At 39.6% G+C, this 14,266-nt stretch overlaps 1 protein-coding gene across 2 annotated transcripts in view; it reads left to right on the forward strand.

The window, feature by feature from the left end:
* The window catches only part of ankdd1a (ankyrin repeat and death domain containing 1A), a 139,586-nt gene extending 131,357 nt beyond the window's left edge, over positions 1–8,229 (forward strand). Inside the window, exons 11-12 of one of the 2 annotated variants that reach the window (XM_051920232.1) lie at positions 5,979–6,110; positions 7,448–8,229. In XM_051920232.1, the coding sequence (XP_051776192.1) occupies positions 5,979–6,110; positions 7,448–7,509 (194 nt within the window). In that variant the 3' untranslated portion in view covers positions 7,510–8,229. Of the gene's footprint in view, positions 1–5,978; positions 6,575–7,447 lie in introns of those variants that run through there. The other variant, XM_051920231.1, reaches the window with a different exon arrangement.
* The last annotated feature ends 6,037 nt before the right edge of the window (positions 8,230–14,266 follow it).

Genomic DNA, 14,266 nt, shown 5'->3' on the forward strand with positions numbered 1-14,266 from the left:
CACATCTTCATACATTTCTTTATGGGACAACTGCCAGCAAAAGTTTCACTTTGGCCTCAACAATGAGTTTGGCACTCTTACATGCTTTCCTCCAGGTTTCTTCCTTCTCTCTTTCTCATGTATGTGTTGCTTCCTCTGCCAGTAAAATGTAGCATAGATGTAGTATGTAGATAGTTTTGTCACAAAATACAATGCAAGTTTTACTAATACTGCACACGGGCACGCACTCTGTAGATACCTCTGTTTTTCTACAATTGTACAAGGTGCGACCCAAACGTTTTTAGAAGAGCTGTTTTGAAAGAGTACTGTGCATTACATCTAGTACTATGCTTCATGTACTGTTGTACCACTCTCCGAATGATTAGCAATCATTTGAATATTGGTAAGGAGACAGTTTGCCAGATTGTAACTGAAGACTTGGGAAGAGGAAAGATTTACGCAAGGTTTGTTCCTCATGCCTTGACCACAGAGCAGAAACAAGAATGCGTTGTTTACTTCCAGGATCATCTTTTAATGGGACAAGATGAACATTTTTGGGAAAATATAATTATCAGTGACAAAACATGGTGTTTTGCATATGATTTGGCCAACAAATGATAGAGTTCAGAGTGGGTGGGGCAAAACTGTCCAAAACCAAAGAAACTGCAATTTCAAAAATCGCAAGTGAAGATGATATTTTTTTTTTCGACGCAGAAGGTTTAATTCATTGAGTCTCTGAAGGGCAGAAAGTAAATACAGAATTCTATGTGGATGTTTTGGATTGGTTACTAAAGAGAATTCAATGAGTTAGAAGGGACAAATTCTAATCCAGTGAGTGGTTACTTCTTCACAATAACACACCATCTCATAACGCTTCAATTGTAAAGAAGTTTCTGTCGAAGAGGAACTTTGCTGTTCTTCACTACCCACCTTGCTCACCAGGAGCCTCATGCATAACGGCGTATGTAGAATTCACACTAAAACACGGCAAACGCACAAAAAAATCCAGATGCATAAATCTGAGCGTATGCCAACGTCCACATTCTTCAGCTCCATAAATCCCGGTCAGCATGAAAAGTAACGCTTGTGCACGTGCCTGTTGCTCCACCCTGACTCCTCCCAGAATTACACCTATTTGAATATGCAAATCAATATAAATAGATAGATACTTTATTAATCCCAAGGGGAAATTCACAAAAAATAGCCCCTTATGTTTTGCGTTCTGCGAAAAGACAATGGCAAAAGCATGGGGAAAAAGAAGAATTTCAGAAAATACCAAGTAGAGGCAAGGAAAAACGTACTATTTGTTGGTTTAAGCAGTGGCGGAGAAACACTCAAGTTCAAGTTCAGAAAGTCACACAGTGCCCAAAATAAATAAGAAGTGGTCAGATATCAAAGTTGCCATGAAAAGGCGAGTCGTAGCCCACTGTTTGAGTGTCAAATGGAAGTGTATTAGGGTATAGAGAAAAGGAAAAAAACTGGGATACAGTGTGAAAAAAGGTAGAAATTTCGTCTTTAACCACGTAGTTTATTTTGTCATTAAAGTAGAACGTCATAAACTTAATCTTAAAATCGTTTTTGTCAAATCCCATCGTAATTAAAGTAGCACGTTAAATACTTCGTATTCTATGTACTCTTACAGTGCATCCGGAAAGAATTCACAGCGCATCACTTCTTCCACATTTTGTTATGTTACAGCCTTATTCCAAAATGGATTAAATTCATTTTTTTTCCTCAGAATTCTACACACAACACCCCATAATGACAACGTGAAAAAAGTTTACTTGAGGTTTTTGCAAATTTATTAAAAATAAAAAAATTGAGAAAGCACATGTACATAAGTATTCACAACCTTTGCTCAATACTTTGTCGATGCATCTTTGGCAGCAATTACAGCCTCAAGTCTTTTTGAATATGATGCCCCAATCTTGGCACACCTATCCTTGGCCAGTTTCGCCCATTCCTCTTTGCAGCACCTCTCAAGCTCCATCAGGTTGGATGGGAAGCGTCTGTGCACAGCCATTTTAAGATCTCTCCAGAGATGTTCAATCGGATTCAAGTCTGGGCTCTGGCTGGGCCACTCAAGGACATTCACAGAGTTGTCCTGAAGCCACTCCTTTGATATCTTGGCTGTGTGCTTAGGGTCGTTGTCCTGCTGAAAGATGAACCGTCGCCCCAGTCTGAGGTCAAGAGTACTCTGGAGCAGGTTTTCATCCAAGATGTCTCTGTACATTGCTGCAGTCATCTTTCCCTTTATCCTGACTAGTCTCCCAGTTCCTGCCGCTGAAAAACATCCCCATAGCATGATGCTGCCACCACCATGCTTCACTGTAGGGATGGATATTGGCCTGGTGATGAGCGGTGCCTGGTTTCCTCCAAACATGATGCCTGGCATTCACACCAAAGAGTTCAATCTTTGTCTCATCAGACCAGAGGATTTTCTTTCTCATGGTCTGAGAGTCCTTCAGGTGCCTTTTGGCAAACTCCAGGCAGGCTGCCATGTGCCTTTTACTAAAGAGTGGCTTCTGTCTGGCCACTGTACCATACAGGCCTGATTGGTGGATTGCTGCAGAGATGGTTGCCCTTCTGGAAGGTTCTCCTCTCTCCACAGAGGACCTCTGGAGCTCTGACAGAGTGACCATCGGGTTCTTGGTCACCTCCCTGACTAAGGCCATTCTCCCCCGATCGCTTAGTTTAGATGGCCAGCCAGCTCTAGGAAGAGTCCTGGTGGTTTCGAACTTCTTTCACTTACGGATGATGGAGGCCACTGTGCTCATTGGGACCTTCAAAGCAGCAGAAATTTTTCTGTAACCTTCCCCAGATTTGTGCCTCAAGACAATTCCTTTGACTTCATGCTTGGTTTGTGCTCTGACATGAACTGTCAACTGTGGGACCTTATATAGACAGGTGTGTGCCTTTCCAAATCATAACCAATCAACTGAATTTACCACAGGTGGACTCCAGTGAAGCTGCAGAAACATCTCAAGGATGATCAGGGGAAACAGGATGCACCTGAGCTCAATTTTGAGCTTCATGGCAAAGGCTGTGAATACTTATGTACATGTGCTTTCTCAATTTTTTTATTTTTAATCAATTTGCAAAAAACTCAAGTAAAACTTTTTTCACGTTGTCATTATGGGGTGTTATGTGTAGAATTCTGAGGAAAAAAATGAATTTAATCAATTTTGGAATAAGGCTGTAACATAACAAAATGTGGAAAAAGTGATGCGCTGTGAATACTTTCCGGATGCACTGTACGTGTGTGAATCAGTACGTGCTTCTTAAACGGGCTTTCTCTTACACCGACAGGACACAGAATACATTACATTCATGATGTTACAGCTCTCTGAACAATTTAAATACCAAGATGTATAATTTATATAATTTTCATGATGACAGAAATTAAAGCATGTATAAAACAGTTGAGGCACGTTGGTGCAGTGATAGCGATGAGCTGGTGCCCCTTCCAGAGATTGTTCCTGCCTCCTGCAATACCCTCAATAAAATAATTTATTGCAGCAGTACTGTCTCTTTCAAACGCACTAACCCCCGATTCCTGTCCTTCGTTTTCTTTCTCCAAATAACCAATCACCAAACAATCAGCTCTTTAATAAATGTCAAGCCATCTGTAAGCTTAGAAAACCGATTTTTCAAAACTTTCAAGGAACATTGAAATATTTTTGTAATACATGTTTAATTATTCCATTCATCTATCTAACCAGGGTCACGCCAGCCCCAGCAAGCATACAGTGCGAGCCAGGAAAAATCCCTGAACTGCCAACGCTGCTCCACTGACTCCTCGCATATTTAATAATTAAAAATATACATTATTTAAATGAAGTTTAAAATGTATCTATATAATGTAAATGTATATACTTTAATGCATTTCATCCTTAAAATGATATCAAGAGCTCCACAAAGGTAGTGCCTGGAAATGTATATCGACTTAGAAGCCAGTCATCATCATCTGTAAATACACGGTTTCAGTTGAATTGAATTCCTTTATTGCTATTGTATGGTACAATGAGATTCAATATGCAAATCCTCCATAAACTTACAACTTTCCTATAAAATGGTTAAATATCAAAAACAATAATAATAGGATAAAAAACAGTGACAAATATACAATATGAAAGCATAAGTGGCTCAGGTTGTGCAATATTAGAACTGTAATGCAAGTTTACAGTGAGGTGATTGTACTTATAAGTACAAACAGTTCTACTGGGAGCACTTGATGGTCTGATTGAGTGCGTTTATAGCTCTTGGGAAGAAACTTTCTGAACCGCGTGGTCCGTACAGGAAAGGCTTTGAAGCGTTTGCAGAATAGGAGAATTTCAAACAGACTGTGCGCATGGTTGAGGTAGAGGAAGCTCTATCCTGATATTTCTCCCTGCTCTTGACACAATCTGCGGTAGAGCTCTCCGATCAGCTCCTGTAGAGCTCTAATTCCACACTCAGATACAGTGGGTTAAATACTCTGAGTGGTGCACTGACAGTGACAACGCTAAAGCAGCTATAGTATTTGGAATAGTTTGGCCATTCTGTGCATCATTATATGGTTACGGATTGGTTACAATCAGATGGCTTAAACTAATAAACGATACGCAGTTAATTTCAGTGTATTTGATAAAGCCACGTCAGGGATTTGAATCCAAAAAATAAAGGGAAACCACACAAGAACATTAGCACTGCTTTGACGCTGGGTGCTGCCAGTTTGCAAAACTGAGCGGAGAATTTGCATACATAAGGGATTGACCTGGTGTGAAAATGTGCATAGCTTTACACCAAGTTTAGTTTTTATACATTGTAATGTGAGCATGTAAACGGGCGTACATAACATTTTTGTGCGTACACACCTTTTATATGAGGCCCCAGATCTTGCACCTGTCAAATACCCTCTCTTCCCCAAGTTAAATTTTTTTTTTTTTGTTCTTTATTTCGTCTTATACGATTTCTCGTATTAGAAATCTGTTAGTTTTCGCATACCCCTTGGGGTCAGAGCACAGGGTCAGCCATTGTACAGCGCCCCTGGAGCAATTACAGGTTAAGGGTCTTGATCAAGGGCCCAGCAGAGTAGGATCTCTTTTGGCAGTGACGGGGATTCGAACCAGCAACCTTCAGGATACCAGCGCAGATCCTTAGCCTCAGAGCCACCACTCCACCCCCTTAAAAGGGCATCATTTTCAAACAGTGGAAGAAATTCAGTGTGCAGTGACAAGGGAGCTTAACAACATTTCAAAAACTGCTTTCCTGGAGGGCTTGATGAAGTTGAAGGAATGTGCAAAGAAGTGCACTGATCAAGGAGGAATGTGAAGAATTAAAATAAATTAAGTCCATACAAGAAGCTTTCTGTGTTTTATAAGTTGTCTAAAAATGTTTGGGTCTCACCTTGTATATAACAGGAGTTTTGTCTCTCTTGGCAGGCAGTGTGGTGTAGTGGCTTTGGACCTCAAACCCTGAGGTTGTGGGTTCAAATTCCACTGCTGACACTGTGTGACCACGAGCAAGTTACTTGACCTGCCTGTGCTTCAATTGGAAAATCAAAAGAAATGTAACCAATTGTAACCAATGTTGTAAGTCACCTTAAAGGCATCAGCTAAATAAGTAAATGTAAAATGTCTGTCTTTCCAGAGGCTTTTTGTCCTGTGCCATCCCTGTGGTACCCTTGCCCCATGTATCCCTTGCCTGCCAAGTACCCACTGCCCAATAGTTTCTTAAATAAATATACATGACAAGTGTTACAACATATAGAAAAATGGAAACATCTCATTACTTAAGGAAAAACACTTCACCCATATGTTCCAGTTCACAGAACCACACCTACATGGGGACTTTTATTTTTTTTAAATGTTGGCTACTCTGGCTTAGATTTCTTGTTAGACAAAGAAAAACAAATGGAAAAAAGACTTATTTATTTTTTAAAATTTCTAGAAAAGAAATGTACTATATATATTTGAGTTAACCTATTTGTGTTATTCCGTTGACCACCACCATTACAGGTACAAAAAGTTATAAAGAGCATGGACATCGAATGCTGCTGATCTGGCTGCATGGGGTAGTCATCACTGGTGAAAACCCAATTAAAGGCTTGTATGAAGGATTAGTTGACATTGGGAGGAGAGATCTGGCAGGTATGCATTTCCATGTGTTTTTTAGAACTACAAAAAAACATTCTGCCCATTTTGTACAATTTCAACTATTTTTTCTCTTTTAAAGTTGTGTATTTAGAGTGTTCCATTAGTTGCTTTTATTATCAACTGACAATAAATCTTTGAATTTCCATCCATAGTTCATTTCGGTCCTTTTTTCTTTTTACAAAATCTCAATTTGGTTCTCCTTAAGAATCCTCCATAAAGAGTTACAGATATAAAGCTATATAAATATATCTAAAGTCAGAAGCAGACAGATTGTGTAATGTGTACTAATTCCCTTAATAATTTTAAACACTTCAATCATGTCACCTCTTAATCTTCTTTTGCCTAAAATGAAAAGGCTCAGCTCTTTTAGTTTTTCTTCATAATTCATCCCCTGTAGCCCTGGAATCAGCCTAGTTGCTCTTCTCTGGACCTTTTCATGTGGTGCTATGTCCTTCTTCTAAAGGTTGAGCATAACCTCCTTGGACTTGTACTCCACACTTTATGCTATATAACCTAACATTCTGGTTGCCTTCTTCCTGGCTTCTGAAAAATAAGTAAATTAAAAGATTTTAAGATGAAGTGTATGATGTTCTACTTTAATGACAAAATAAACTACGTGATTAAAATGGAAATTTCAAGATTAAAGTTCCATGCTTTTTTCCCCACTGTGTGCCTATTTATTTTTTCTTTTCTCTGTACCCTAATAAGCTTTCATATGACTCTCAGACGGTGAGCTGCTACTTGCCTTTTCACGGCGACTTTGATATCGGACAAGTTTTTTTTATTTCGGGCATTGTGCAACTTTGTGAACTTGAACTTTCGAGTTTCTCCACCAGTCTCTGTCACTTGATCAACTTCCTTTTGTTGTTTATAGCACTGTTTAAACCAACACATTGCACATTTTTCCTTGCCTCCACTTGGTATTTGCTGAAATTCTTCTATTTTTCCCTGTGCTTTTGCCATTGTCTTTTCACAGAATGCTGAGCTTAAGGGCTATTTATATTGATTTGCATATTCAAAGAGGCAGAATTCTGGGAGGAGTTGGGAAGTGGCGGCAGGTGCGTGCACATGCGTTACTTTTCACTTTGACCGGGATTTATGTAGCAGAAGAACGTGGAAGTTGGCGTTGGCACAGATTTATCCATCTGCATTTTGTTGTGCTTACGCACATTTCCACTTTTGCCCATACGCCACGTTTTAGTGTGAATTATACATACGGCGTTAAGCATGAGGCCCCAGTGCTTTATATGGAATTAGTGAGACACTCAGTTACCACCTAATGTGATGTGCTGCTTAAAGTGTCAACGTTTTCTTTTTGTTTTCATTAACAGAAAGCATCAGAAGAAAAGCAAATGCTGACTCAAACTCCCCTAAGAAATGTATAACCATGTGAAAGTTCCATCCATTTGGCCAAGGCAATGGACATAAACTTAAAGACTTTGTATTATCCTTTCTGGTTGTTTGGTGGAGAATGAAGGGAAAAATCTTTTGTCTTAAACAAAATCAACATTCAGCATAATCTCGAAGAGAATGAAGAATCTCAAGTTTGAAGTTTTCTGACAAAGGGCTAATGAATCCTCCATAAACCAAGAAGCCTTTCTTGCTAGTAGCGTTTAAAGCGGCAAACTGTGTGGTTCTGTTCATTGACTGTTCATTTTTAAACCGCTTCTTTATTGGCTCAAATTGTAGTCTTTTATATGCAGATATCCAACTCATGTGATTCCTCTTACACAAACAACAGCCCAGAATGAACTGTGAAGACCAATGTAATGTAATTTGAAATATGTTATTTTCTTGGAAACTTTGATGTACACACCATGTAGCCTCTGACTTTTGTTGCCCATATTGAAAATGGGCCTGGATGTGACTGCCTGGACATCTAAAAACCGAAACACTGTCTTTGCCGTAATGCAGTAACTCACAGCAAAAACACCGTATATTGCAGAAAATGGCTGTGAATGCCGGTGCTAGAGTGGCGCCAGTACGCCACTGTTTCTCCTTGGTCATTATTGATTTTCATTTAAACTTATTTTGTAATCGGATGTCAACACCATCACTTAATGTAAGCTTTTGCTTCAAGAAAACCTTTCACAAATTAAATGCTGGATTTGTACCTTTTTGTATTCCTTTTATTTTTATGATGTGAATGCCATTGGGTCATGATGCTTGTATGCATTATTGCTGATAATTTCAAAAAAGTAAAAATAATGTAATTCGTAATTCAAAGTGTGACAGTATATAGACTCCAGCTTGTTAAACAAAGAGTTCACTTAAAGGATTTAACTTCTCTGAACTGCCATAAGGGATTGGCCAGGACCACATAATGGAGACATTATGGAAGGCTATGTGTAGTTGCTGGACCAAATGCATGTTTTTTTTGTGCTTTTTTTCCCCCCCATCTTAGATTAGAAGATATATGTTTAGAAATTACACTATGCCATTTAACTTTAATGCCACAAATTATCATCTCAATGTGTTCACCTATAAATGGTGCCTAATGGACAGTGCCAATTATATCTAAAGATACCAAATTTAATTTTCCATATTTATATTATGAAAAAACATTTACATATTTGACTGTTCTGTTTTCAGTTTGGGAATTATACAATGAAATATACTGATCATGGTCATAGTACATTAACTGTTTAGAATTTATCATGCATATATATTTTTATACTGTGGTGGGTTGGCACCCTGCCCGGGATTGGTTCCTGCCTTGCGCCCTGTGCTGGCTGGGATTGGCTCCAGCAGACCCCCATGACCCTGTGTTCGGATTCAGCGGGTTGGAAAATGGATGGATGGATACATTTTTATAGCTCACATTTTTCTATGTATTCTGTTTACACGCTACTAGTAAATACACAAAAGCAATATAAAAATGTATACAGATTTTCCTCTGATCACCTAGGGAATCTGTTTGGCAAGTGGCTCATGAGATAGATATTTTAAAATCAAGCATCCTTTTCATTTTGAAGCATATCCATTGGAAAAGTTCTATTCCAACATCAGTTTACTGCCCTCAAAGAATATGTTCCTGATGGGAGAACTGAATTTTTTCAGTGTATACATTTTTGAGATACGCTGTATTAATTTAAGTATACTATAAGGACAAAATATGCAAAATCAACCCTGCTAGCTAGGGTGGTACATAGGGCAGCTTTAGGAGACTGGCATTGAGTCCAGGCACAGTCACCGTCTATGGGGAGTTTTCTCATTCTATTCCTCAAGAGTAGTTAGATTTTCTTCCAGCATCACAAAGAGTACAAGTTAGGTTAACTAGTGACTCTTAATTTTTCCTGTTTGGGTGCATGCAAGTGAGTCAAGAGCTGGCACTCAGCTAACACTTGGATCCTGCCTTGACTCTCATTCCTGTGAAATACTGTGATGTCTTGTGTCCGCAGACATGGACATAATCATCAGTACTAGGACATCAATAGTCCTGACGGACATGTATCACAGCAAGCAAGTACAGTCACATGAAAACGTTTGGGAGCCCCTCTTAATTCTTTGGATTTTTGTTTATCATTGGCTGAGCTTTCAAAGTAGCAACTTCCTTTTAATATATGACGTCTTATGAAAACAGTATTTCAGTAGTGACATTAAATTTATTGGATTAACAGAAAATATGCAATATGCATCATAACAAAATTAGACAGGTGCATAAATTTGGGCACCCCAACAGAGATATTACATCAATACTTAGTTGAGTCTCCTTTTGCAAATATAACAGCCTCTAGACGACTCCTACAGCCTTTGATGAGTGTCTGGATTCTGGATGGAGGTAGTTTTGACCATTGTCCCATACACAATCTCTCCAGTTGAGTTAAATTTGATGGGTGCCGAGCATGGACAGCCTGCTTTAAATCATCCCATAAATTTCCGATGATATTCAAATCAAGGGGCTGTGACGGCCATTCCAGAACATTGTACTTCTCTTTCTGCATGAATGCCTTTGTAGATTTCGAACTGTGTTTTGGGTCATTGTCTCGTTGGAATATCCAACCCCTGTTCCAGTTGAATATCCAACTTCAACTTTGTGACTGATGCTTGAACATTATCCTGAAGAATTTGTTGATATTGGGTTAAATTCATCCGACCCTCGATTTTAACAAGGGTGGGGTGAACTAGACACACAGCATGAAGGAACCTCCACCAAATTTAACAGTAGGTAGCAGGTGTTTTTCTTGGAATGCAGTGTTCTTCTGCCATGCAAAGCGCTTTTTGTTATAACCAAATAACTCCATTTTTGTCTCATCAGTCCAAAGCACTTTGTTCCAAAATGAATCTGGCTTGTCTAAATGAGAATTTGCATGCAACAAGCGACTCTGTTTGTGGCACAAGTGCAGAAAGGGCTTCTTTCTCATCACCCTGCCATATAGATATTCTTTGTGCAAATTGCGCTGAATTGTAGAACGATGTACAGATACACCATCTACAGCAAGATGTTCTAGGAGGTCTTTGGAGGTGAGCTGTGGGTTGTCTGTAACCATTCTCATAATCCTGCGGTTATGCCGCTCCTGTATTTTTCTTGGCCTGCCAGACCTGTTGGGTTTAACAGCAACTGTGGCTGTGGCCTTCCATTTCCTGATTACATTCCTTACAGTTGAAACTGACAGTTTAATAATAATTCTTTGCATTTATATAGCCTGTGAGATAGCTTGTTGTAGCCCTCCCCTAAACCATGATACTGAACAATCTTTGTTTTCAGATGTTTTGAGAGTTACTTTGAGGATCCCATGCTGTCACTCTTCAGAGGAGAGTCAAAGGGAAGCACAACTTGCAATTGACCACCTTAAATACATTTTCTCATGATTGGACACACCTGTCTATGAAATTCAAAGCTTAATGAGCTAATCCAACCAATTTGGTGTTGCAAATAATCAGTATTGAGCAGTTACATGTATTCAAATCAGCACAATTACAAGGGGACCCACATTTGATTTAATTTCATACAACTAAATACTGCTTCACTAAAAATCTTTGTTCGGAAAACACCTCCATACTCCAATGTTCCTAGGAAATGAAAGACATACCACTGTTATCTTTTTTGTTGAAAGTAAATTATTATGCAGGCTGAGAGGGGTTCCCAAACTTTTTCATATAACTGTAGATAGGCAAAACCTTCAGTTCAGAAATGCAACAAATTTGTTTAATTCCTTGTGTTTTTTTTTTTTTTTTTTAAGTGCTCAAGGAGCTACTGTGAATTCCATAAAAAATAATTCTCAAAACAAATTATACCATTAAAACCAAAACAGCATTCAGTTAATACAGTGCATCCAGAAAGTATTCACAGCGCATCACTTTTTCCACATTTTGTTATGTTACAGCCTTATTCCAAAATGGATTTAAATTCATTTTTTTCCTCAGAATTCTACACATAACACCCCATAATGACAACGTGAAAAAAGTTTTACTTGAGTTTTTTGCAAATTGATTAAAAATAAAAAAATTGAGAAATCACATGTACATAAGTATTCACAGCCTTTGCCATGAAGCTCAAAATTGAGCTCAGGTGCATCCTGTTTCCCCTGATCATCCTTGAGATGTTTCTGCAGCTTCATTGGAGTCCACCTGTGGTAAACTCAGTTGATTGGTTATGATTTGGAAAGGCACACACCTGTCTATATAAGGTCCCACAGTTGACAGTTCATGTCAGAGCACAAACCAAGCATGAAGTCAAAGGAATTGTCTGTAGACCTCCAAGACAGGATTGTCTCGAGGCACAAATCTGGGGAAGGTTACAGAAAAATTTCTGCTGCTTTGAAGGTCCCAATGAGCACAGTGGCCTCCATCATTAAGTTTGAAACCACCAGGACTATTCCTAGAGCTGGCCAGCCATCTAAACTGAGCGATCAGGGGAGAAGGGCCTTAGTCAGGGAGGTGACCAAGAACCTGATGCTCACTCTGTCAGAGCTCCAGAGGTCCTCTGTGGAGAGAGGAGAACCTTCCAGAAGGACAACCATCTCTGCAGCAATCCACCAATCAGGCCTGTATGGTAGAGTGGCCAGACGGAAGCCACTCCTTAGTAAAAGGCACATGGCAGCCCGCCTGGAGTTTGCCAAAAGGCACCTGAAGGACTCTCAGACCATGAGAAAGAAAATCCTCTGGTCTGAAGACACAAAGATTGGACTCTTTGGTGTGAATGCCAGGCGTCACGTTTGGAGGAAACCAGGCACCGCTCATCACCAGGCCATTACCATCCCTACAGTGAAGCATGGTGGTGGCAGCATCATGCTGTGGGGATGTTTTTCAGCGGCAGGGACTGGGAGACTAGTCAGGATAAAGGGAAAGATGACTGCAGCAATGTACAGAGACATCCTGGATGAAAACCTGCTCCAGAGCGCTCTTGACCTCAGATTGGGGTGACGGTTCATCTTTCAGCAGGACAACGACCCTAAGCACACAGCCAAGATATCAAAGGAGTGGCTTCAGGACAACTCTGTGAATGTCCTTGAGTGGCCCAGCCAGAGCCCAGACTTGAATCCGATTGAACATCTCTGGAGAGATCTTAAAATGGCTGTGCATTGACGCTTTCCATCCAACCTGATGTAGCTTGAGAGGTGCTGCAAAGAGGAATGGGCGAAACTGGCCAAGGATAGGTGTGCCAAGCTTGTGGTATCATATTCAGAAAGGCTGTAATTGCTGCCAAAGGGGCATCGACAAAGTATTAAGCAAAGGCTGTGAATACTTATGTACATGTGATTTCTCAGTTTTTTTATTTTTAATAAATTTGCAAAAACCTCAAGTAAACTTTTTTCACGTCATTATGGGGTGTTGCGTGTTGAATTCTGAGGAAAAAAATGAATTTAATCCATTTTGGAATAAATGTGAATACTTTCACATTTGCTGTGAATACTTTCTGGATGCACTGTAAATATGCAATTAAAAAAATACATTTAAAATCCTATCAAAAATCTTATATGGGGTATTCCTTTCTGCCTTCATCATGACATAGTAGGTAATTCTCATTGTGCAGCCCGCTGCATCCCGGTCTGCTACCTTACTCAGTCACTGCAGATCCTCTAAACTGCTGCAGCTACACACTGGATCCTCCTACAGTATATCTTCTCCTCACGGCCTCACTCTACTCTCGTCTACTTGCTGAAAGTATGTAACAAGACTCAACTGTAGAGCAGTAACCCCTTCACCTATATATATATATATATAACTTCCAACCAATTGCACTTACTTCATACATCATGAAGACCTTTGAGAGGCTGGACTTAAAACAGCTATGACACCTGGTTTCAGAACATCTGGATCCTCTGCAGTTTGCCTGTCAGACACAGAGAGTGCTGTCATCTACATGCTCCACAGCTTCTACTCCCACTTGGACAATGCCAGTACCACAGTCAAAATAATGTTCATTGAATTTCCAGTGCTTTTAAACATTATTCTGCCTTATTGACTGGGGGAAAAAGATCAAGGCTTTGAATCTGGATACTTCCAAACAGACAGCAGTTTGTGAGACTACAGGTGCTGGTCATAAAATTAGAATATCATGACAAAGTTGATTTATTTCAGTAATTCCATTCAAAAAGTGAAACTTGTATATTAGATTCATTCATTACGCACAGACTGATGTATTTCAAATGTTTATTTCTTTTAATTTTGATGATTATAACTGACAACTAATGAAAGTCCCAAATTCAGTATCTCGGAAAATTAGAATATCAATTAAGACCAATGCAAAAAAAAGGATTTTTAGAAATGTTGGCCAACTGAAAGGTATGAACATGAAAAGTATGAGCATGTACAGCACTCAATATTTAGTTGGGGCTCCTTTGGCCTGGATTACTGCAGCAATGCGGCGTGGCATGGTGTCGATTAGTCTGTGGCACTGCTCAGGTGTTATGAGAGCCCATGTTGCTCTGATAGTGGCCTTCAGCTCTTCTGAATTGTTGGGTCTGGCGTATTGCATCTTCCTCTTCACAATACCCCATAGATTTTCTATGGGGTTAAGGTCAGGCGAGTTTGCTGGCCAATCAAGAACAGGGATACTATTGTCCTTAAACCAGGTACTGGTAGCTTTGGCACTGTGTGCAGGTGCCATGTCCTGTTGGAAAATGAAATCTGCATCTCCATAAAGTTCGTCAGCAGCAGGAAGCATGAAGTACTCTAAAACTTCCTGGTAGACGGCTGCGTTGACC

The sequence above is a fragment of the Erpetoichthys calabaricus genome, chromosome 17 (genome assembly GCF_900747795.2).
Source record: "Erpetoichthys calabaricus chromosome 17, fErpCal1.3, whole genome shotgun sequence".
NCBI classification, from domain to species: domain Eukaryota; kingdom Metazoa; phylum Chordata; class Cladistia; order Polypteriformes; family Polypteridae; genus Erpetoichthys; species Erpetoichthys calabaricus.